This window comes from Notothenia rossii (genome assembly GCF_949606895.1).
Source record: "Notothenia rossii genome assembly, chromosome: 1".
Taxonomy (NCBI): domain Eukaryota; kingdom Metazoa; phylum Chordata; class Actinopteri; order Perciformes; family Nototheniidae; genus Notothenia; species Notothenia rossii.
The window spans coordinates 47,592,778-47,618,047 of NC_136912.1; the positions used below are offsets into that span (position 1 = coordinate 47,592,778).

The following is a 25,270-nucleotide window of genomic DNA, read 5'->3' on the forward strand; positions in this document are numbered from 1 at the left end:
CGCGCTTTTGGGATACTGAAGGGGCGATGGAAGTATCTCCTGTCGAAGGCCTTGGAGGTGAACCACACCTTTCTCCCTGCTGTGGTAACTGCCTGCTGTGTACTGCACAATCTCAGCATTACTGCAGACATGACTGAACTGATAGCAGCAGTAGCAGCAGCAGCAGGGGGTAGAGAGGTCTCCACCTCGCCCCGTGAGGAGGGAGTGAGGTGGACAGGGCCGGAGAGACAGACTGGCAGACCAAATCTCGGCTCCTGACCACAACCCGGTCCAGCTGAACGACCACGATTATTGTTGAGAGGATTTTTATTTATGGCCAGGGGCGCCGCCAGGGATTTTGGGCCCCATGGAAAGATATCACATTGGGCCCCACCACCAGGCACAGGCCACGCAAACCTAGCACAATTGCTGTAACCACACCTCCAGAAACCAACCCACTAATTTATGCTTTAAATAACTCTACCTGCACAGGCTTGCATCTATCTTGTAGTCCAATACTAAGCGATCAATATTTACTGACACTGAGCTGTGAACATATAACACTGTGCAGACTGCAAATTCTACTGCAACATTCTGCTGCAGTAGAATTCACTATTTGATATAACACTAACATTCCTGACAATAGACCTCAATAGTCATCTTTTATGGTGTACATGCCTTTTTAATAATCAAATTTTTGAATGGAACATTCATAAATCTAAATAAATATAACTTAAATATACATGACCAAACTGAAATTAAAATAAAGTGAACATTAACACCAATATTATCATTTCTAAAAATGCTATCACAAAAAAAAAAATAAGCAGCAGATTTTCTAATTAAATCTACATACCAACTACAAAATAAGCGGGTATTAAAGTGTAAATGGACAACAAAACGGAAATGAAAAGGCCTGATGGTGGTGGTAAATCAGAGCAAAACTGGGTGACATACTGTCACTCTCTCTTGTCTTTCTCTCCTTTCTTTTCTTTTTTGAAAGCCTGACTTTGTTAGTCGTTGAGACATCGTACACACGTAAGTACTCGCATCCCTGCCTCACATGCTGTCACTCTGCTAGAAAGAGCGGTGCCGCACAGCGTTTGGAGACAGGACCAAACCATTACATGTAAATAGAGGGGGTATACAGAGGCTTTGGATAATTAACTTTTAGAACAAAAAAAGTGAAATGAATCGTAAGTTTAGTGAGTAAATTATCAATATAATGTTATATTAATGTTCATTATTGATGATTGATGAAAGGTTACTTAAACATTTTTTCTTAATGTTCTACAATTTTTGGGGCCCGTGTCAGTCACGGGCCCTTAGAATCGTCCTAACTTTTCACCCCCTTACGGCGCCCCTGTTTATGGCCAGTTTTTTTTTTACCCGTTTGTTTTCTTCACCGATGAAAAATGCATTTACTGGCCAGATGCATTACTCAGTTATTTTGTTCGTCCATTTATATGCCTTATTTCAAATTTAACCTTGCTCAAGTTTATTTAGAGCAAAGGACTTTACAGACCCATATCTTTATTACAAATTGTATGTGAAATAGGTCATCACACAATCTCTTGAAAATGTTACGTTTAGTGTTGAAATTGAGTCATGTTCAGTGATAAAATATTGTTATGCTTTGACTGAACTTGAAAAGAAAGAAGAGACATGTGTTAGCAATTTTACTTATGTAGGGTTTGAGCTACATGCAGTAACTTGCCTCAATGTTAATGTATATATTATTTATAATAAAACATCCCTGATATTGCATTTTGATACTTTACACACGGTTGGTTTATGCGCAGAATTATTTGAGGTGGAGATTTAAAAAGCGGAAATCAGTGGCCATGGCTTTCAGTATGACTATAGACAGTTATGCCTTGGGTTGCAAGAAGACTTTAAAAACGTTGGCTTTTCAGTCAGGTCACAATCATAAAATGTATATTCAGCTTTGTATAAAATAAATATCTCCTTGTATCTTCAGTAAACATGTCTGTTTCTGTATGTCTAATTGTAAAGAAGGCTTCATGCTTGATGTCACCCTTGTATGGTGTTCGGGTCTGTGGGACCCGTTTATTATTTTTCTAAAGAAAATTGATAATTTATTTTCTCTAACTCACTCAATGGCCTTGGCTCTGCATGTCTCCCTTGAAAAAGAGATCAATGATCTCAATGGGATTTCACCTGGATAAATAAAGGATTTGTATTGAATTTTCTGTGAAGAACAGATATCAGAACACATTTTCAGTGACCACCCACTGTACCCCCCCCCCCCCACACACACACATGTATATTACATACAGGGTGTTCGGGGCCACCAGACCCACGAACACTGGCTGAATAACAGAAATATGAACACACCACCAGTTAAGGTCAAACTTAAATATGTTTACTAAATGTTGTATATAAATATATAAATAAAGAATAAATTAACACATCCAAAGTACAGAAAAAAGAAGAAGAAAAAAAGACACTATTCCTTCCTAACAAGTTCCTCCAAGAGCTTGAGGAATTTGGCGGAGGCTTCCTCCGAGGCTGCCTGCTGGCGGTTGAAGCGGTCCTCCTCCTTGTCCGCCTCTGCCTCCAGGAGCTGTAGCAAAGCGCTTTTTCTTTTTTTTCGGGGAGGGGGACCGGCAGAGGTGGATGGCTCAACACACTCCTGGCTGTCCGAGCCAGACTCTCTGGCCTCCTCATCCTCCACTGTGGCCTGGCTCTGGACAGCCTCAGTGGATGTTGAGCCACTGCCAGAAGCCACAGCAGCAGTGGCCGAGTCCATCAGGGTGGGAGGGTCGATGGATGGCCTCCCACCGATGGCCTCATGCATGGCCGTAAAATACGGATCTATTATGTTCCCAATCCGGGAAAATGTCACTCACTCCCAGGCTTTCTTGGCAGTGTGCCTTCGGCCAGTAAAATTGTTATCGTTCTCGACCCTCACTTTCATGAGGGTCAGAGTGTCTTGCTCTGTCCCTGTGAAAAGACAAAGTAAAAGGTGTAGCTTAAAACTGTTGGAAGATTTACAGACTGTAATGAGCGATGGATTCTATTGTACAACATAGCCCAAACCAAATGATGGTGCTGAATGCTAAACAAAGTTCTGGTTGATTTAACACTCTTACAAAAAAATTAACGTTTGCACTTTTAAACATCATGGTATGCTGTAGCAGGATTGGGTGTAGTTAAAATGTGGATAAAAACATAAAGAATATCAGGTGAAATGTCAATAAGGAATGCGGTTAGAGGGCTCTAACTGCATACAGACGGGCGGAGTTGGATCGCGCATTTCACTTCTTAAATAACTAATGCAACGTATCATTTGTCAACACTTACATTTGTGCATTGTTCCCGCCATGGTTTTGAAATGATTCCAGCGGTGTGTCACGCCTATTTTAGACCCAACGTTCCCGGAAATGCATCTGCGAAGGACCGTGGAGGACCCATCAGTGTATCCTCGGTTATAGCTCCTCCAGAGAGCCTCCTCGACGCTTGATCCTCGGTCCTCGAAGTGCATTTAGAGAAATTAGATGTCCTTCAACATGGCGCGCTGAAATTCATTTCCGGGTCACTACCGGAGGACAGAGGAGTCGAGGAGGGGGATTTGACGAAATGAGAAAGGGCCATGGACGTATCTATCTATGATCTAATCAAAAAAAGAAACAAAAAACATAAAATAAATAAAACAAAATCAAAATCTATGATCTTTCCTGACCTAATGTTACATTCTTTTTCCTACCCCAGTTTCATTCAGGAAGGTAAACAGTGCCTTTCTGGTAGCTCTTACTCCCTCTCCTTTTGTTCCCAGAATACCAACCACACTCCATAGAGAAACGCAGTGACGCGTCGTAAAACCCGGAAGTAAGTTAGCATTTTTAGCACTTCCGGTTCCTTCGTCAAAAAGCAATGCATTTTTTTCCATAGGGTTTTGGAAATTAGCTCGAAATAAGGTCTGTGGTTGACACAAATTTAAGAGATAAATCACGTTTTGTTCTACGACATTAAATACATCAGCAGTGACCCCACTGGTGATTTTTGAAGAGTTTACGTGTCTGAAAAACGATGGTTGTTACCGAGTGGCTGAATAGGACTACAGAACTTGTCGAGACCGTTGTACGTCATTACGCCGAACACGTAAACACTCCCGCTAAGTTTGTTTTCCCCTGTGTTCTGCTTGAAAGCAAGTACATACATGCCTATCTTTAGTATCTGTATATCTATATCTGACCATTAGAATCTGTATTTTTGAAATTGTCGTTTTTAACACCGTAGTTTTACAAATGATAGAATAATTAATTACCAGTGTTTTCCAATTTTACTCGGCAGTTCGTTTCGTTAGTTAACGTTAGCTAAAGCTAGCGCTACTAGTTAGCTACGCAATGGTTTGTTGCTTTGCTCCGGGTTGCAGCCACAGGTCTTTGCATGAAACGTGCTTGTTCTATCGTTTCCCGGCCAAGGTGAAGCAACATCTCCTCTGTCCACTTGGAGGCAGACTCGTGTGCAGACTGCAGCTCTACCAGTGGGACGGCAGTTGGACAGGAAGTTCTTGGTGATTGACACAGCGAGACTGAGGTGCAGAAGACTGTTTGGCAAGGACAAGTGTTTGGACAAACATTTGGAGCAGGACAGGTGGCAACACTGGACTGTGACTGGATGAGAGATGGCAGAGGGAAGTGACGGGTCAGGAAGCGAGTTAGGAGACATGGAGGGAGTAGGCAGGAGTTATGGAAATGGAGAATTGGATATAGTGAGGAGGAATAAACGTAAAAAGCAAGGAAATACTAATCCGGATGAGAGTAATAGTGAGGGTGAAAGGAGAGAAAGAGTAGTCGGAAATAGGCAACAGGAGTTCATGGTGGTTGTGAAACTTGCGAAAAAGGGAGCTTTGTTCGGCGAGTGGAACCCTATACGGTTAACTAAATCGATCAGTAAAGAAATCGCGGAGGTAATGAGTGCCAAAGTATTGAGGAATGGATCAATGTTGATCAAATGTAGGGATAGAGAGCAACAGGGGAGGGCAATAAAGATGAGTACAGTGGAGGGTAAGAAAGTGGAGTGTTCACTGTTTAGTGATAAAAAGCTAGTCAGGGGAGTGGTGACAGGAATCCCCGTCAGAATTACAGCGGATGATGTGAAAGAGAATATAACAAATGCAAAAATAAGTGATGTCAAACGCATGAAAGCAAACCGCAATGGGGTTAAAGAAGATAGTCTTTCGGTTCTGATCACCTTTGATGAAAAAAGGCTTCCGGAAAAAATACTTATTGGATATATGTGTTATTATGTGAGACCGTATGTTCCACCACCAATAAGATGTTTTAAATGTCAGAGATTTGGACATGTGGCGGCAGTGTGCAGAGGGAAACAAAGGTGTGGCAGATGTGGTGGTGATCATGAATACGGCAAATGTGAAGAAGGGGTAAAGCTGAAATGTTGCAATTGCGGAGGGGAGCATAGTTCAGCGTACCGTGGATGTGAGGTTAGCAAGAAAGCAGAAGAGGTGCAGCGAGTCAGGGTGACGCAGGGAGTAAGCTATGCAGAGGCAGCAAAGACAGTTTCAGGAGGAACGCAGGTTACAATGGAAAACAAGAATAAGAGCAAAGAAACAGAAAAAGTCCACAACTGTGTTAAGTTGAAGGAGGACACTCTGATAGTGAGTAAAACAGAGTTTGTATTGTTTATGGCAGAGATTATCAACTGTTCAGCGCAGACTAAAAGCCGGAATGAAAGAATACAAATAATTGTCAGATCAGCTGAAAAGTACCTTGATGTGAAAGGGATGCAGTGGGAAAGTGTGAAAGATATACTAAATGATGATGTTCAACAATCTCAGACATGCAGTGGATCAACTTGATGGTGTTAGTTGTACTGCAGTGGAATGCCAGAAGTTTAATTGCAAATGGACAAGGGCTTAAAAAATATAATGACAATCTGGGAGAGAAACCTAATGTAATTTGTATTCAGGAAACATGGCTGAAACCACAACTGGATTTTATTGTGAAGGGATATACTGCAGTTAGAAGAGATAGGGACTCTGGCAGAGGGGGAGGAGTTGCAACATTCATACAGAGTGGTGTAAGTTACAAAGTTATGCATGTAAGTACAGATCCTGAAGCAATAGTTATAAGGGTATGGAATGATAGAGGACCTATAGATATAGTAAATTATTATAATCCATGTGGGAAATTAGATCAAAGTATATTAGAGGATGTTGGGGGTTTACTGCAAGGAAAAGTCATATGGTGTGGGGATTTTAATTCACATAACTCACTATGGGGTAGCAGTAGCACGAATGCAAATGGTGCAGTAGTTGAGGAATTTATAGATGACCACGGGCTAGTGTGTATTAACACTGGGGAAGGAACAATATATAATTGTACAAAGAATATAGAAACAGTACTCGATCTGACATTTGTGTCTAGTGCTATAGCAGGTATAAGTACATGGAGTGTGGTAAAGCATACTACAGTGGGCAGTGATCATTATCCTGTAATGACTAAAGTTGGGACCAACATACGTTTTGAAAAGGAGAAGAAAATTCCTAGATGGAAATTGGGAAAGGCTAATTGGGATGCTTTCCAAGTTGTAAGTATGAATATATGTAAAACACTTCAAGAGGAAAATTATGATGATATAAATAAATTGAATGAGGAGCTCGTTAAGGTTATCATACATTCAGCTAAAGAAGCAATTCCGGAAGTTGAAGGAGTAAGGCGCACCAAGAGTGTACCCTGGTGGAATGGTGAATGTAACAAATCCATTAAAGACAGAAATAAAGCATTCAGACAACTCAAACAACTCCATTCTCAGGAAGCTTTGAATCAGTATAAAAGGGCCCAGGCTATAGTAAGGAGGACGATACGAACGCAAAAACGCACTTTTTGGAGGCAATATTGCAATAGCATTGGAAGAGAAGTGCAGCTTGCAGATGTTTGGGGCATGATTCGGAGAATGGGGGGAGCTCGAAGGAATTATGAGTTGCCAGTTTTGAGCAGAGGGGACATAATAGCTGTCACAAACTTAGGAAAGGCGGAACTTCTAGCTCAGACATTTAAGAAAGTTCATAGTTCAGATAACCTTACAGAGGAAGCCAGGCAGTGCAGAGATAATACATTAATGGAAAAACCGAGAATATTGGATAGAGTAGAAGTGTTAGGGGATCAGGTGGACCTGCATTTTAGTATGTTTGAGTTGAGGAAAGCAATTATTAGTGCTCGTCAACCACTCCTGGGAAAGATGGTGTTTGCTATAAAATGTTGGAATATATGACGGATAACTCTCTAGTCATTGTGTTAAGATTGTTTAATAGGGTGTGGGCTTTTGGCCAACTTCCTTCGGTTTGGAAACAAGCAATAATCGCGCCCATACTAAAGCCAGGGAAAGACCCTTCAGATCCATCTAGCTAAAGACCTATTGCCCTGACATCGCATTTATGCAAAATCATGGAAAGAATGGTTACAGAAAGGTTGACATATATCTTAGAAAGTAAAGCTCTGTTATCACCATATCAATGTGGGTTCCGTAGGGGTCGGAATACAATGGATTCTATATTGTGCTTAGAATCAGACATCAGGAAAGCACAGACCAACAAGGAAGTAGTGATTGCAGTCTTCTTTGATATTGAAAAGGCTTATGACATGCTCTGGAAGGAAGGACTACTAATCAAGTTAAAATCATTGGGAATTGGTGGTAAAGCATATAATTGTTTTATGATTTTTTTACGGGACAGAAAAATACAAGTAAGAGTAGGTGCAGAATATTCAAGTGTGTATGATGTGGAAAATGGTACTCCGCAAGGTAGTGTATGTAGTCCGTTGTTGTTCAATATAATGATACATGACACTTTTAATCAAGTTCATCCAAGTGTGGGAACATTTTTGTATGCAGATGATGGGGCTTTGTGGGCAAAAGGCCGCAACGTAGCACATGTTGGAAAGAAAATACAAGCTGCAATAGTTGAAGTGGAGAAATGGTCAAATAAATGGGGATTCAAACTGTCAGTAGCTAAGACGCAAGTCATTTGTTTTACAAAACGGCATAAAATTGCTCCTGTATCATTAAAATTGTATGAGCAACCTCTTGAACAGGTAAATACAATAAGATTTCTTGGTGTTTGGTTTGATAGAAAGCTAACGTGGAGCAATCATAGAGGAAAAGTTCAAAGTAAATGTAAAAAGGTCAACAATGTACTTCGGTGTTTGGTGGGACAGGAGTGGGGAGCGAGTAGGTCATCACTACCGTCCAATGTTTTCCAAAGGAGAGTCTGGATTCGTGTCATGAGGTAAGCTGACGTTACATTTTTGTCCATACCACGGTGAAATGTAAATGATGGGTAGTGACTGTATCGCCGTTTTAGAGATGGCGCTGCTGAAAAGACCACAACTTAAGTAAAGATAATGAATATATCCTATTAAAACCTGTGTGGCTTATATGATAAGTCTAATTAGTACAAGCAGCATAACGTTTCACCATGTAACTAAAGATTGTAGTCAGGGAAATCAGTTTGACATATTGAACTAATAACAAATCACCTCTGGCTGGCAGAGAACTCTCTGCTCCATAGCTTCTCTTGGACGTAAAATCACATGTACATTTTACATTTATATTCAATTTAATATTCCATCCCTTACATACTTTTGTATATATAATAACTTATATTTGGTTTTTCTTGTTATGCTGCTGCAACACAAACATTTCCCAAATTGGGATCAATACAGTAATATCTTATCTTAATTAATTAAGAAATATAACTATTATAATTAGTGTAGCAGCTGACACCTATTTTCAATATGGATGAATCTACCATTTATTTCTTTAGTTCAATTTTGATCTATGAAAATGTCAAAATAGTGAAAATGTTCACGAGACTTATCAAAGTCACCTAACACTCTAACAACCACAACATTGCAACATCCTCCACTGAATGCATACATTTAGCTGCCTTTGGCTTCTTCCACTGACAGGGGGTGTCAGTGCAGCTGAAATTGTGGATGGCAAAGATGGCTCATGCAGCCACGTGGGCATTCACATTTTGTGGAGAGAATTCCCTCTTCTCCTGTAGATACCTGTGGTGGTGGGATTGTTTTATTATTTAAAATATATTTACATTTGTAATGCCTTCCCAATTATCCCTTTAATTGTTTATAGCCTACTGTATGTTTATTTCATGGATATTTCTGTGTTTTCTGGTGTGTAATATTTGTAATCTTGGGGCCTCTTCTCTTTAACGTCTACATGCTACCACTGGCTAAGATAATGAAGAACAACAAAATAAGTTACCATAGCTATGCGGATGACACACACATTTACGTAACCATTTCACCAGGAGACTATGCTCCAATTCAAACACTGAGTAAGTGCATTGAACAAATCAATGACTGGATGTGTCAGAACTTTCTCCAATTAAACAAAGATAAAACTGAGGTAATGGTTTTTGGAGCCAAGGCAGGACGTTTAAAAGTTAGCGCTGAGCTTCAGTCTGCAATGTTCAAAACAACAGATAAAGCCAGAAATCTAGGTGTAGTCATGGACTCTGACCTGGGTTTCAACAGTCACATTAAAACAGTTACTAAATCAGCTTACTATCACCTAAAGAACATATCTAGGATTAAAAGACTGATGTCACAGCAGGATTTGGAAAAACTTGTCCATGCTTTTATCTTCAGTAGACTGGACTACTCCAATGGTGTCTTCACAGGTCTCACTAAAACATATATTAGAAAGCTGCAGCTGATTCAGAGCGCTGCTGCGTGAGTCCTCACTAACACTAAGAAAGTGGATCACATCACTCCTGCTCTGACGTCTTTACACTGGCTTCCTGTGTGTCAAAGAATAGATTTCAAAATACTGCTGCTGGTTTATAAAGCACTGAATGGTTTAGGCCCAAAATACATTTCTGACCTCCTGCTAAATTATGAACCATCCAGATCTCTCAGGTCTTCAGGGACTGGTCAGCTTTCTGTCCCCAGAGTCAGAATTAAACATGGAGAAGCAGCGTTCAGTTATTATGCTCCAAATATCTGGAACAAACTCCCAGAAACCTGCAGGTCCGCTGCAACTCTTACTACTTTTAAATCCAGGCTGAAGACTTTTCTTTTTGTCGCTGCTTTTAATTGAACTATTCATATCTTAAACTGCACTGTAACTTTTATCCATGTATTTTTTCTTTTAATGTTTGATTAGCTTTTCTTTTTAATGACTGATTTTAAATGCCATTTTCTTAATGTCTTTCATTTTTTGTAAAGCACTTTGAATTGCCTTGTGTTGAAAAGTGCTATATAAATAAACTTGCCTTGCCTTGCCTAATAAAGATTTCATGTGACACATAAAATGGATTTGTTGATGGGAATGTATGTGAATAAATTAACTCTAGGCTAACGGTACTCTTGCTATCACTACTCACCGACACTATAAACCTTGACAACACCGGTAAGCACACCTTCATCTAGGCAGCACTGTTTTACGTGTCCTGACTTGTAGTGGTTCTCTCCTCTATCTACACTCTTGTCATCTTTGTAAAACGATATCAGACTGGTAATTGACACAGCCATGACTTCTAGTTAAATTCAGTGTGGCTAAAATTAAAAGCTTTGTTAAAATATGCAAGCGCGCGAAAGTCAAAGTCAGCTTTATTGTCAAAAATTCTACATGCGTTGTATCCAGAAATATCGAAATATCGTTTCCCACAGTGTGACATGTATACATAAAACAAAACAAAAAGGGCCTAGATAAACGTGGTATACATGAAACAAAACAAAAAGGGCCTAGATAACTGGGGTATACAGTTTAAAATGTTAATATATTTAAAGTGTTCAAAGTGCAGTTTCAGTGCAAGTCAGTTGAAACGATCTTAAGTTGGCGTGACGTTGAAGTCGTGCGACCCTGCTGCTGTACTGGCTTGTAGTTCGTCTATAGCATAGCGTTAGCATTTTGCTTCTGGCGACTAGATTTATGATTCAAAAATTATAAAAGTAGGGTTGACATGTGGAGATTATCTGGCTGAACAAAACGTGATCCCTCTCTTAAATGTGTGTCAACCACAGACCTTATTTCGAGCTATTTTCCAAAATCCTATGGAGAAATTGCATTGGTTTTTGACGCGTCACTGCGGTTCTCTATTCCCTCTCTGCCTCTATAACTTTAGCCTTTAGGTTTTCTCTTTCCGCTTTATAGATGTCACAATGTAACAACATGTGTTCTACATCTTCTTTAACTCCACAGTTCCTACACTTGTCACTGTTACTTTTCCCCATGATATACAGCCAGGGGCGCCGTCAGGGATTTTGGGCCAGATGAAAAGATATCACATTGGTTACTTAAACGTTTTTTTATGAATGTTCTAAAAATGTTTGGGCCCCTGTCAGTCAAGGGCCCTTAGAATCGTCCTAACTTTTCACCCCCTTACGGCGCCCCTGTATACAGCGTACCATTCAAAGCTGTGTGATCCAGTCTGAGTCTAGCAATCATGATTTCCTCCCTTCTGTTTCTTTCTTTATAAATATTAATTGTGATTGTCTTTTGAACTTGATGATACTCTTTGCCTTTCTGGTCTTCCTCCCAAATTTTCTGCCAGATCTCCATCCCTTTTTTCTTAATGAATGCTTTTCCTTCTCCTTCTCCAAGTGGAACTGGTAATGTTATTTTCTTTTGTAGTGCACTTTTTGCTCATTTATCAGCACACTCGTTCCCTTTCACCCCCTCATGTGCAGGCACCCAGCAGAACTGCAGATCTATACCGCCTCTGTGCAGTCTTAACAGGCTATGATTCAGTTCTATGAGAATGTCTTCTCTGGCAGTTGTTGTTGACTGTGTGCATGGATAATGAATCTGTACATATAACCACCCTATCTGGTCTGACCTCTTCAACCCACTGTAATCCTATTATTACAGCCAGCATTTCTGCTGTATACACTGATAATTGATCAGACGCTCTTTTTCAGATCAATATTTTAAAGTCTGGGATGTATATACCAACTCCAACACACTCTTCCTTGTTCTTAGAACCCTCTGTGTACATTTTTAGGTAATTGTAGTACTTTTCGTTCAGATACATACTTGTTTTAATTCCCACTCCATTTATTTGCCACTCTTTTTTTCTTTCTATGATACTCACATCTATGTTAGCTTCTGGGGAAAGCCATGGTGGAACACTGCTAAATGGGGTTGCTTTGGCAAACGTGATGGTCTCCACTCCATATGCCCTCGTTCTCTCTCTCTTACTCGTCCAGCCAAACCCACGCCCCTGGAACTTTGCATATTCCCAGCAATGCATGTGTCTAAGCACGTCAATATGTCCTTAATCATGATGTTAAATAATATTGGACTGACTGCACTCTCTTGGGGAATACTATTTTCTATTTCAAAATAATTTGAAATATCTGCTCCAACCTTTACTCTAAATGTCCTGTCTGATAAAACGGCCCTTACCCAATTGTACATTCTCCCTCCAATACCCATTCTACTCAATTTGATCAGTAATCCATCCCTCCACATAAGTCATACGCCTTTTCAATGTCAAAGTACACTATTAGCCGCTTTCACACCAAGTACTTTGCCGTACTTAGTGGCCCTATGGCACTAAGTACAGATCGCGTTCACACAGGAATAAGTTCCGTGAGGGAAGATTAGGCAAATGAAGCCGCTGATGTCACTTCTTCTGCTTTGGGTTTACTGGCAGGCCGCAAACCACTTCACGGCGTATACTGCCACCCGAAGTCCCAGGCCGGAAGTCCCTGGAGTTGGGGACTGGCTCCTTCCGAGTAAATCGGCAGAACGCAGACACCTACTCATCACTCCACCGCTAACATGTTTTTTTTTGTGTTGCCATAAGTTATTCTCTCTCCGTTGGTACGCGGGGCTAATGCTAATGCCAGCAAATACAATGACGGCTTCACAAAACTTTTCAGAGTTTTGCGGGGCGTGGTTTGCAATTCGCCCAGCCAATCGAAATTGGTACTTTCTTCTCCCCAGGATAGTACCACCTCTCTAGCAGGCACTACAAATGGGGTAAAAGTTCTCGGAACTAAGTACTTTTTGGTGTGAACGCAACGGAACTAAACGGGAAAAGTACGGGTAAAAGTACTCCGATGTGAACGCGCCTAATGCCATTATCTCTTTCATTTTCAATGTTTTTTCCACATCATTACTCACTCTTACTAATGCATCTATTGTGGACCGCCCTTTACGAAATCCGCTCTGAAAACTACTCAGCAGCCCTTTCTTTTCCAGTACATGTAAGAGCCTAGGGACAATGATCTGTTCCACCTATTTACATAGGTGTGATGTAAGAGCTATTGGTCTGTATTTACCAGGGTTAGCTGTATCTTTCCCTGGCTTATTGAATGGTAGCACGACTGCTGTTTTCCACAAACTTGGCATATCTCCTTCTCTCCAGATTTTATTGAAAAGACTCAGCACCATTGTCATAGTTTCCATAGGTAACTGTCTAAACCTAGCATAGCATAGCTGGTCTTGTCCTGGGGCTGTATATCCTGTACCTTGTAGCAACACTGGTTGGGACGTGGGCGGAACGTTGCCAGGAGTTCAACGTAAAGACAGCCCACATTTCAGCAGTGTTGGGTGTAACACATTACAAAAGTAACAGAGTTACAGTAATGTATTACTTTTACGCATTACTAATTAAATGTAGGTAATATGTCCCCCTCAACCTGCTGCAGTTGCCTCCAGTGAGGAGCCTTTGACTTACAACCCGTTACCACAGCTGATGCGCCCATGTCAGTGGAAACAGAGGTAATGTCTTATTTCAATTCTGCCATTACGATGGAAAGCCTGCACCACTTTCCAAGAATAAAAAAAAACACACTACGCTCTAATGCCCCAACGCCATCCAGTGCACCAGTAGAAAGACTTTTCAGTCTTGGAAATCTTGTGCTCAGCTCACCCCAAAATGCAACCGTCTCGGTGATGGACGGTTTCAACGCCTTCTCCTGATGCGTTTCAACAGACATTTCAGTCAAGGCGGTAGTGGAATAGGCCAGCCCCTGTAAGGAATAAAATCAATATATATGTGGCGTAACTTTAAATTAATAACACTGTTTTATTCTGTAACCGGATGTTCACGACATTGTCGAAACACTCGACTTCCTGTCTGTTCAGACGGTGTTTGTAGCATTAGCATGTAACTAATATTATTTTGTGTAGATGAATATAAGGAGAATGACACGTGGTGTTGCACACTAAACACACTGTCTTCAAGTCTCACTTATTGACGCTGCAATACTATTATTAGGGAATGTTTAAATGACCAACAGATATTAGAAGATTGTAAAACTAACGTCAGAAAACGACAATACGTGCCTTGGACCCGCTAAGCCAATAGGAGAAGACTACAGATAATAAATATGTGACACAAACAGGAAGTCGGTCTCTTTTCCAGCCGTCCATCCATGCGTCCATCACGGAGACTGGAGGGAGCACACTCGGGCCTGAGTCACCTTTTGCAATGTCATTGTATCATTGTTTTATTAAACACTGTTAACTTGTAAATAAACTTCTTGGACTCTTTTCAGCTAATCCTAACTCAGAGCTAAAATACCCTACACCCCCCACCATAGAACCATAAGTAGGCTATAGGTCAAAGCTTTAAGGGCTTTCATACTTAAAAGTATTTTACCAGCCTTAATTGGCTACATTCTACCTCTGTTACCGTATATATTTGGCAGTAACGGGTTTCCTGTTTATTTTTTTGTTTCCAATATTCCAATGTGTCTGTTAAATATAGTGGAGCTTCATTTTTTGTGTGAAGTAGGACTGACATTTCCTATGGCCAGAGGCGAAGTCCCTCCCTTTCCGGGGGAACTCCATGGGACCTTATTTCGGAAAAGTTATGCATTGAAGTCAATGGGGAGAGAAAGATTATCTTTCGATCCCGTTTGAATTATGCCACAAATTAAACATATGATGTTTGTCAATTTAAAAGATAATTTTGCAATTAAAAATAAATAAAAACGTGTCGTAAAACTGCGAAGTAACTGTTTGTCTGAAACCGCTCAATGAACTACATCTCCCGTCTCGCACGGGGCGGACTGGCCATTGGGAATACCGGGAGTTTGGCAGGGAAACAGGGTTCAGGGGGAGTGGCTGTACGGCTGTACCCGTAGGATAGAAAAGGGGGAAGTGGGATGAAACCCTCTTTAATGGTCACACATACAGAGCACACAGCACACAGCAAAGTGAAATGTGTTCTCTGCTTTTAGCCCATCCTAGTACCAGCAGTCTAGTACTAGGAGCACTGGGCAGCTATTGTACAGCGCCCAGGGAGCAATGGGAGTGAGGGGGGAAGGGGGATGTCCGTTGCCTTGCTCAAGGGCACCACGGCAGGGCAGGAGGTGAACTGGGACCTCTCCAAGTAGAAGTCCACACTCCAAAAGTAGGTCTGGTCGGGGACTTGAACCGGCGACCCTATGGCTCACAGTCCAAGCCCCTACTGACTGCCATAGATTTAGTCCCTAATTTTGCTCTCAGTGCACCAGATTGATGCATTTAACTTCAACATTTAAAAAAAAATCTTCCCGGGGGAGCTTGCCCCCGGACCCTGCTGGAGGAGGTGAGGTCCACCACCTGCCCACACCCCCTGTTAAATTGTCTCACCCACATTGAGGATGCTTCCTACGCCCATGTTTTATTCCATTTGTCAAGTCAGGCAAATTGGGTCAAAATGTTATTGCATCAATGATCTGTTAACATTAAAATCATTAAATAATATATGCTGTAACTATTTTTGCTCTAGGCAACCCAAGGGCTCAGGTAATGTGATTACTATATGAATAATTATCCAAAATAACATAAAATGCATAGGGTTTTTTGTTATGTAACATACTTTCGTCGCCGGCCGGCCGATACATGCCGCGCATTAAGTGGGCCTGTCTGTCAATTAATCCCCGGGCCACTTTTTTCCCCCAGTCCGCACCACACACCAAGACGGCCGTCACGTTGGCATATTTCACTTATTTATTTCAGAATGAGGCAAAAAGTATTAAAAGAGGTGAAAATCACTACAAGTCTGGGAATGTTGAGAGCTGTACACACACACAAGGGGAGTGAGTTGGTTCCGTAAGAGCCAGCATGCGGGACCGGGATTCTGGGATTTGTAGTCTTTCTAGTTGCGTATTTTTGATAGTCTTATATTTCAACAGTTTTACGACAAACAAAGATTTTTTAAGATTGACAAACATCATGTGTGTAATCCGTGGCACAATTCAAACGGGATCGAGAGATAAGTTTCCTCTCCCCATTGACTTCAATACATAATTTTTCTAAAATAAGGTCCCATGGGTCGGAAGTAGATGGGCGGGACTTCGCCTCTCTTAAACCCAAGCACTTATGCCCAATCTAAAAAAAAAGGTGGCCCTCAGACCCATTAGCTATGTGTCGTTAAAAGTGATTTAGATTTGACCAGCTAGCCTATGTTCTAGGCGTTGTTTGGCAAATAGCAGGGCTCCTCCTTTTGGCCTACGTTTCATTTAGTAGAAATCTTAAGCAATGTTAGGCCTACATGTTAATTTCGTTGGACTGAAAATGACTGAGCCGTAGGCTATTCCTTGAGGCCTAATCCTCTAGGAGCACCTGATTCGTATTTTTGATAAAGCTTCTTCTGTGTCTACTCAATACATTCTAACTTGTTGTGCTTGGAACTTGAATTAAATAAAATAATAGAAACAAAAAGAAAAATATATTGCATACCTTGTCATTTCATCATGTTATAGGTTTCATTATAGTGAGCAGTGGCGGCTGGTGGAAATTATTTTAGGTGGGGCTATTGTAATGGTGAATAAACCACACAGGGAACATTTTGAGAAATTACTCCTTCAATTAAATTGGCTACACTATTTCATCGTTGCTGTTGTATGATTGGTGTTTAGCTACGGTATTTAGCGTCTACAGCACCTCCGCTTTTAGGGTTGACGTAGACCCAAACGTTGCCCGGAGGTTCCCCCGGTGTTGCTGCGGGAGCTGCTGCAAAACAAACGCTTATTTCTTTTGCAAAAGGTGCGGTGGGCTTCAAACACGTTCCCCTCCACTGGTTTCAACCAAGCACTAAATTAGAGGTTTTCCAACCAAATACGGTTGAACTGACACTTCCCCATATTAATTTGGAAGTAGATTCGAAGATACATGAGTTTCTGACTGCTGCAAGCTGAAGCTTGGTTGATAGGTTAGGTTACTAGCTGGGTGTTCTCCAATAAGGGGCCGGGGGAAACAAAGTTAGTGATTACTGGTTCCATTTTGATTTAATTCAATACAAATTGTTGGGGGGAACTGAAAGGCTATTACCGTACTGGTTACTTTGCAGCCCGGACATTTTCCCCAAAACACATTTAGACGCTATCGCAACACAGAAGTACCTTTCAAATCCGATCATTTTTAAGACCTTTCTTATTTTTTTGGTCATATTTAAGACCTTTTTAAGGCCTTACATTCAGATTATCAAACTTAAGACTTTTTAAGACCCCGCGGGAACCCTGAGGAGACTAAATACGAACATTTTATGCAGACACAGACGTGGTTCAGAAACATAGAAATATTAGAAAACAGACCATTAAGGCAAAACATCTAGTTTGATGGATGCTGTCAAAACTACAATAATATGTTTGTGTGCGCGTGTGTGTGTGTGTGTGTGTGTGTGTGTGTGTGTGTGTGTGTGTGTGTGTGTGTGTGTGTGTGTGTGTGTGTGTGTGTGTGTGTGTGTGTGTGTGTGTGTGTGTGTGTGTGTGTGTGTGTGTGTGTGTGTGTGTGTGTGTGTGTGTGTGTGTGTGTGTGTGTGTTTATTTAGCACGGGCACATAGTATCTATCCCCGGCTGTTTGAAGAGCAAGCATGGGAAACAAAAGACAGTGTTTACCTCTTTGCATCCAGCTAGTCACACACACAGTTACAATCACACTCCCTGTAATTGACATAATTAATAGATAGTTTAGCTTCTCACCATCATTTGCTGTGGCCCACTGATGTTAACGATCATAACTGAAAGGCTGCCTGTCAAACGTAAACATTCAGCCACGTGACTCGCAAACTCTCGCAAGAGTTTTACACAAGATGGATCCTTTCTAGCCATAACCCTGCAGCGGGCGCTGACATTGGCGCCCGGTGATCATCAGATTTGACGATGCTGATTGGCTGAAATTATGTTTCGGAGCCATAGTTTACAGATAGCAACAGTCAGCTGCTAGTGGCTACTGCTGCACTGGTTGAGGGCTCCTCTCTTAGCGCCCAGACGAGAGAGGGTAATGATACACGGGCAAGGCCACGCAGGAAACATGTGACTTATCAGTAACTTTAGACATCGTAACACCATTTTAAACGAGATTTTATTGTAGATTATACATTTTACTGATACCAATTATATAATATTTACCTTGTTCATAAAAAATTTAAATAAAAAATATATATTAAAAAATATATATATATATATATATATATTTTTATTTTATTTACATTTTTAATGTGGGAAGAGGTGGGGCTGCGCCCCTAGCGCCCCTATGGGCCGGCCGCCACTGATAGTGAGCACTAGCTCTATTGTATTTAATATATAGGCCTAGACTTCTAAATATTTACAGTATCTCTATTATAATTTACCAGACTTTGATCCTTTGTCTGCTTTTGTGATTCTGACGGTGATTGATACATATTGGATTGGCCATGAGTCTTCACTGCACCTATTATAAATTGTTAGTAGCCTTAACCAGACTCTTCACAACGAAGGATCTTCCCTTCCCTTGCTTTCTTACAGTGCAGACGCTTTTCTGCTTGCTCTTGCCTATGCTTACTTTTTATGCTGATTTTCCTATTCTTATTCTCTGAAAACTTCGAGCAGCGGCTCCTGGACATTAACTTATCACTGGGACAGTTCATCTTCGTAAATAGACGGAGGGTTTCAGCCATATTTCAACATTTTTACGACGACCTCAGTCTTACAGTAGCGTGGCCTAGCAACAGCTAAAGCCTGGTACTGCATGTTATTTAGCTTAAGCTAGTTGGTAGCAAAATGCCTCCGTTCTCTACAGATGACTTCCAAAAACTTCTACAGAAGATGGCTGTGTTGGAAATGAAAATGCAACGGTTGGAAGTTAACGTGGAAGTGAATGGACTATGTTGTGGGAATGACACCACTTTACCAGTGTTGCAAAATAATGGAAAAGGGTATGCTAACTCACAGCTAGTTAGCAGCTACAAGGATTCCAAGGAACAGGAGGGCTGTGTACCGGGTAATAAATCTACAAGTGGTAGTCCTCCCTGGAACTCTCTGGGTGCAAAGCCTAATGCTACGTTCACACCGGACGCGATGCAACGTTTGGGGGCGGCGCGATTACATGTAAAGTCAATGCAGAGACACGATCAGACACGATCAGACGCGAATTCGTTCCGACGGCGCGCATGAAGCAGTGGACGCGGCGCGAATCACGCGATTGAGGCGTTGAAGGGGGCCGCGTCAAACGCGAGAGTTCAATTTTTTCAACTCGAGCGTCAAATTCACGTGACGCGTTCTCGCGGAAGCCAATCAGAGGTGAGGATCTCAGCCTGCCGTCACTGACGTTCAAGCAGAAAACATCAGCCATTAGCTGTTAGCAGTTAGCACACAGAGATCACAGCTCCTCATATCTGCTCAGAAACTGTACAGAAGTTAAACAAGTACAAACCACAGACTGTCTGTGTCATGGCGAATACAGTCGCTGGTTTATTTATGTCTGTAGGCCGTTGTTGTAAGTGTGGAGTGAGAATATACAACGTTAGCTTAGCCTGGTCGACCCAATCTCCATTCATAAAACAAGCATTTAAAAAGGTTTTTCGCCCGCCGTCTTGTCTGCAGACTTGTCAAGCATTAATTCATGGTTTTTACTAACCGGTATCAGTATGTTGTTATGTCGGCATCATTTAGAAACGTGTATTACAATTTAATCACGGTAAAATATGTTCATTTTGTTGTAGTTGTAGCTCCCGAGCCAGCGCGTCTTGTTTGAATGATGCGAGTAAACACAGCTGGCAGCCGCGGTGAAACTTGAGCGACTAGAGCGATGCGATAGGAGCGTTTAGAGCGAAGCGAATATTCACATCGCGTCCGGTGTGAACGTAGCATAAGAGTAAATCATTTCCATGGGATTTGGGAGGACGAATAACAGGCAGAGCCCAGCGCTCTGAAATCTGTTATGCGACCGGCTGGCCTGCATTGTTATCACCCAGGAAGAGCGCCTCTTCAACTCCTATTCATACTAGGAAACAGCCATGGACAGCTGCTAAAGGAAGAATTACAAACAATCCTCCTAAACCACCAAGTGTGCCAATCCAGAACAGATACGCTCCGCTGACCGAGAACCGGAGATCTCTTTCTGATGAACTGGATAACCTGTCCTCTTCACACAGCAGGGTAAGGACCAATAGCTACTCCAAAAGTAAAAGGCTAGAGGGAAAGCTAACGACTGGGCCTGAAACTCTGATTGTGGGTGACTCTGCTGTAAGAGATGTAAAAAGTCTGTGTAGTAAGAACAACACCAAAGTACTCTGTTTTCCCAAGGATATGGTCTCTGACTTGGCTGAGAAGATCCTGCATATTGGGGCTGAACATCCGACTGTGAAGAATGTGGTACTGCACATTGGAACAAATGATGTTGTGAAACAACAGTCAGCAGTGCTGAAAAAATACTTTAAATGTTTGTTGGAAACTGTCAGCTCTCTAAATGCAGAGGTGTTCATTAGTGGCCCTCTACCGCCAGTCAGGAAAGGAGTGGAGAGATTCAGCAGACTGTTTGCACTGAACACCTGGCTTTCAACTGCCTGTACTGACCATTCTGTCCATTTTATTGACAATTTTAACTTTTTCTGGGATCACAGACATCTTTATAAGGCAAATGGAGTTTGCCTGAACAAGTCAGGAGTGAAATTGTTTATCTCTAACATATTCAACTGCCTGCGTCATCAATCTGTTCCCTCTGCCAAGGACAAGCGGCAAGAGGAATCAAAACAGGAGAAAGACACAACACATCGCGCAGAAAACCTTGAAGAAGTATCACTGCACCCGCCTGAGGAATGTTCTGATTATGGGAGACCTATGACACAATTGGAGGAGTCTCTACTGCCCGTCACCCCCCCTGTCAACGCCTTTGAGGTTACTCTTCATTTTTCCCCCAGCTCTCTCTACTCTCCGCTCTCCCTTTCACCCTCTCCCTCCCCCCTGGAGTTCAATGACCGCATGAAGGCGATACGCAGGGTTGGCAGAATGTCCTTTACCCCCGCCCCTCAACGACGCCCACCAAAATCACAGAAGCAGAGACACGCACCATCTCCCCCGGCTTCATCACGTTGCCTACCACAATCATCCAAACCAAAACAATACAAGGAAGATGGAAGCAGATTTCCAAACCCCCCTTCCTACAGTGTAGACCTCATCCTGCCCTCCTATGATGAGAGGAGCAGGGTGGTGGGTCCTCCCTCCCCTTCAAAGCCTGATAGGGATGTGTGTGTACAAACGCTGCAAATTGATATTTGCTGGGTCCAGGCTCAAGGGCGTATGGCACTGTCAACTTTTTCCAGGACATGCCAGGGCCCTGCCTGCCTGTCGCTTTGCCAATATCTGTGTTGATAGGTAATAGATTAAGAGCAGTGAATTATCTTAGATACAGGAAGCGCTCAAACGTTTGTGTGAGTTTATCAAATTTAGCAGTGATTCCATGTCAACCACAGTTTGTTACAAAAAACCTGACTGATAGTGTGTTTAACGAACTTAAAATAGTTTTATTAAATGTCAGGTCTTTGTCAGGAAAAACTTTTTTAATCAATGATTTTATCTCTGAGCACAATCTTGATTTTATGTTTTTAACAGAAACTTGGATTGAACAAAATAACAGTGCAGCTGTTCTTATTGAATCAACCCCTCCCAACTTTAGTTTTATGAGTCAGGAAAGAATGCATAAGAAAGGGGGGGGAGTTACTATTTTGTTCAATGATTCCCTTCAATGCAGGAAGACATCTTATGGGAACTTTGCTTCTTTTGAATATGTGGCCCTTCAGCTGAAATGCTCCTCTCGAGCTCTGTTCCTAAATATCTATAGACCACCCAAATACTGTGCAAGCTTTTTTGATGATTTTACCGAGTTGCTGTCTATAGTGTGTATTGACTTTGACCGTCTTGTCATTGTTGGTGATTTTAACATCCATGTTGAAAACCCCCAGGACAGAGGGGCTAAAGAACTGTTTTGTGTTCTTGATACTATGGACTGACTCAGCATGTGACGGAGCCCACGCACAATAAGGGGTACACTCTGGACTTAATTATCTCAAAGGGTCTGAATATCTCTAAGGTTGTGGTGACTGATGTTGCACTCTCTGATCATTGATGTGTTTTCTATGAGAGCTCTATTTCTGTTCACAAAAATGTTCAAAAAGAGGTAACCACAAAGCAATATTTAACTGAAAATACTAGGGAAATGTTTACTTAGAATTTTTCTTCCACACTCGCCCCTGCTAACATCTCAGTAAATGAGCTAGTAGATCATTTTAATTCAAAAATTCAAAATGTTATAGATGCCATTGCTCCAACTAAGGTAAAGGAAGTGTCTGGCAAGAAAGTATCTCCATGGAGAAAGGCCATGACCGTGAGAGCAGAAAAAAGAGAGTGTCGAAAAGCTGAACGCAGGTGGTGAAAAACAAATCTCCAGGTTCACTTTGAAATCTATAAAGAGAGACTTGGCCTTTATAATTTGGAATTGAAAAACGCACGACAGTCTTTGTTCTCTGACATCATTACCAAAAACAAAAACAACGCACTTGTCAGTAGCCTCTGAATTTCTATCCACCAGGGCGTGCAATGATTTTGCCTCCTTCTTCACTGACAAAATTCAGAAAATCAGACAAGCAGTCAGTGCCTCTGTATCAGGTACAGCAAATGTGTTGTCCCTATGTCCACCTAATATCAATTCAGACATCATGACACAGTTCCATCAGATTAATGATAAAAACCTAGAGGACATTATTCAATTTCTGAAATCCTCCTCCTGCTGCCTTGATATTATTCCAACAGAATCTTTCCAAGATTTTTTTCCTTGCATAGCTTCAGATGATCTACTTCATATAGTAAACAAATCTCTTCACTCAGGTATTTTTCCACAGGCCCTGAAAACTGCAGTCATTAAACCGCTCTTAAAAAAGAATAATCTAGACCAGGGGTTTTCAAAGTGTGGGTAGGTGAGCCTCCCCTCAGAGAACCTAAGAACAGCCGCGCCCCCCATCCCAATTATTATTGCTGTTATTATTATTATTGTTGTTGTTGCTATAATGCAGGGGTATTCAATTGCATTTCAAAGAGGTCCAGTAAGAGAAAATGTAATTAAATGCTTTGTTTTCGCTGTCTACCTTCCGCCATTTGAAATTACTCCGACTTTTTCTCTCCTCTCTGTGTGTGTGTGTTTGAATCTATCGTGCTGACTGCACCGATTTGATTGGCTGAGTAGCGTCACCTCCTTAAAACATTAAACAATAACTTTTTTAAACCTTTTTATTTTTATGTTTTAAACATATTGTATAAAACTCCCCCACTACTTGGACTATTCCTTGCACCCCTCTAGAATAAGCCTGAATGGTCTCAACCATATTGCATCAGTAACGTGCACTTGTTATTATAACAAGATCGCAAGGACACTGGTAGCGATCGAAAAATTGAGTGTTGTTCAGTTTGTGTGTTGTGGAACATGCGTGAAAGTATACCACAAACCCAATTACAATTGCATGTTCAATTCGCTACCCTGGAAGTTAATACAGTTGTTAAAGTTGGAACAGCCTGTGGACAGCCGTTCTTCCTTGCATGTCAGTCGCCGACACCTTTATTACAGAGGAAAGGCCAATCTAGCTGCAGCACGACCCGTATATTTCCGCACGCCGTGTTCTCAAGAAATATTTTTTTTAACATTTTCAACATGGTGGATAAATCCTTATATGCTCCCGGCAACACACTGAACTTCAACTTTGCCTCCTTATTACGCTCACCCCTACTTTAGTGGGAACAATGAATCTGTGTCTTTGATGCACACAGGAATAAACGCAGATCATACTCTGGCTGCAGCCTTTACCGGCACTTGCTTTTGATCAAAGTCAATGCGGAAAACCTGCACTTACACAGGTAGGTGGAGGTGAAGGGAACGAGCACTTTTACAGCCTTTTTGGCGAGGTGGGGGAACTCGGTCTCCACAGACATCCACAAGTGGGCAAATGTCACTTTACTCGTCTTTTTCTCGTTTTTTTGTGTCTCACGCTGCGCCTCCCCTGAAGCTCTCTGGCCCCCCCCCAGGGGAGGCGCGCCTCACACTTTGAAAACCGCTGATCTAGACGCTTCAGTGATGAACAATTACAGGCCCATATCAAACCTACCATTTCTAGGTAAAATCATTGAAAAAGTTGTTTTTCAACAGTTGAGTAACTTCTTGCATTTAAATAACTGTTTCGATGTGTTCCAGTCAGGCTTTCGTCCAAACCACAACACTGAGAATGCTATTGTAAAGGTCTTCAATGACATCCACTTAAATAGCATCTTGCAGGTTTTTATTTTTTCTACATTTATGCTTAAACTTGCTTGAAAATTACAATTAAGAAAGTGAATGCAGGATTTGATATGTTTTACGAGACATAATGGCAGGAATTCAGAGGGAAAGGAGCAATTTTGAGCTCTGCTCTTAAAAACGGCTTTTTTTTAAGGTCATACGTCAAACGCGTCATATTACATCACGCAGGGGACACAAGTAGAGTTGCGTTGAGTAGAGCGGTTGTGTTTTAAGGAGCTGGTATTTTTCGGTAGTTTTACATTGTATTTCACCATTTGTAATCATGGTGCAGTATTGTGTTTGTGCAGGTTGCACAAATACCAGCCTGTCAGGACATCGAGTCCACAGTAAAAAGGACCGGAGCTAGCGTTCGTTCCTGGGTGCGTTATGCATCCACCTCCCTGTAGCACATACTCTCCACAGCTTTATCAGGAAAACGTATTACTTCTCTCTCTCCCCCCCACCCCCTTCGCTGCTCTCTCTCTCTCCCCTCCGGTACTGTGTTGTTTGTGTGTGCGTGGTGGCTGTCACTCCTGGCTCCCGGCTCAACCTCCACTCACCTGCTGCAATCATCTGTGCACCCTCCCCGACTACACACCTGCTTTCCATCAAGCCATTTACAACGACATATCAACGGAGGCTCCACAAACTTTCTCCGCCAGATCGTCAAGTATCAGCTGTATCTCGCGTCTCTCCTCCGGTACACAGCACCGTAGTGTGGAGTTGCATTAGGTAACGCGAGATACGGCTGATACTTGC

General features: G+C 41.7%; 1 protein-coding gene across 4 annotated transcripts in view; it reads right to left on the minus strand.

Moving 5' to 3' along the window:
• Positions 1-2,393: 2,393 nt before the first annotated feature.
• The window catches only part of LOC307044716 (uncharacterized protein), a 32,184-nt gene continuing 9,307 nt past the window's right edge, over positions 2,394-25,270 (minus strand). For 2 of the 4 annotated variants that reach the window (XM_079690015.1, XM_079690014.1), the window contains 2 exons: positions 13,871-13,970; positions 2,394-2,946 (listed from right to left, as the gene is read on the minus strand). In XM_079690015.1, coding sequence (XP_079546141.1) covers positions 2,450-2,800 — 351 coding nt within the window. In that variant the 5' untranslated portion in view covers positions 2,801-2,946; positions 13,871-13,970 and the 3' untranslated portion in view covers positions 2,394-2,449. Of the gene's footprint in view, positions 2,947-3,306; positions 3,617-13,870; positions 13,971-25,270 lie in introns of all 4 variants that reach the window. The other 2 variants (XM_079690016.1, XM_079690017.1) reach the window with 2 other exon arrangements.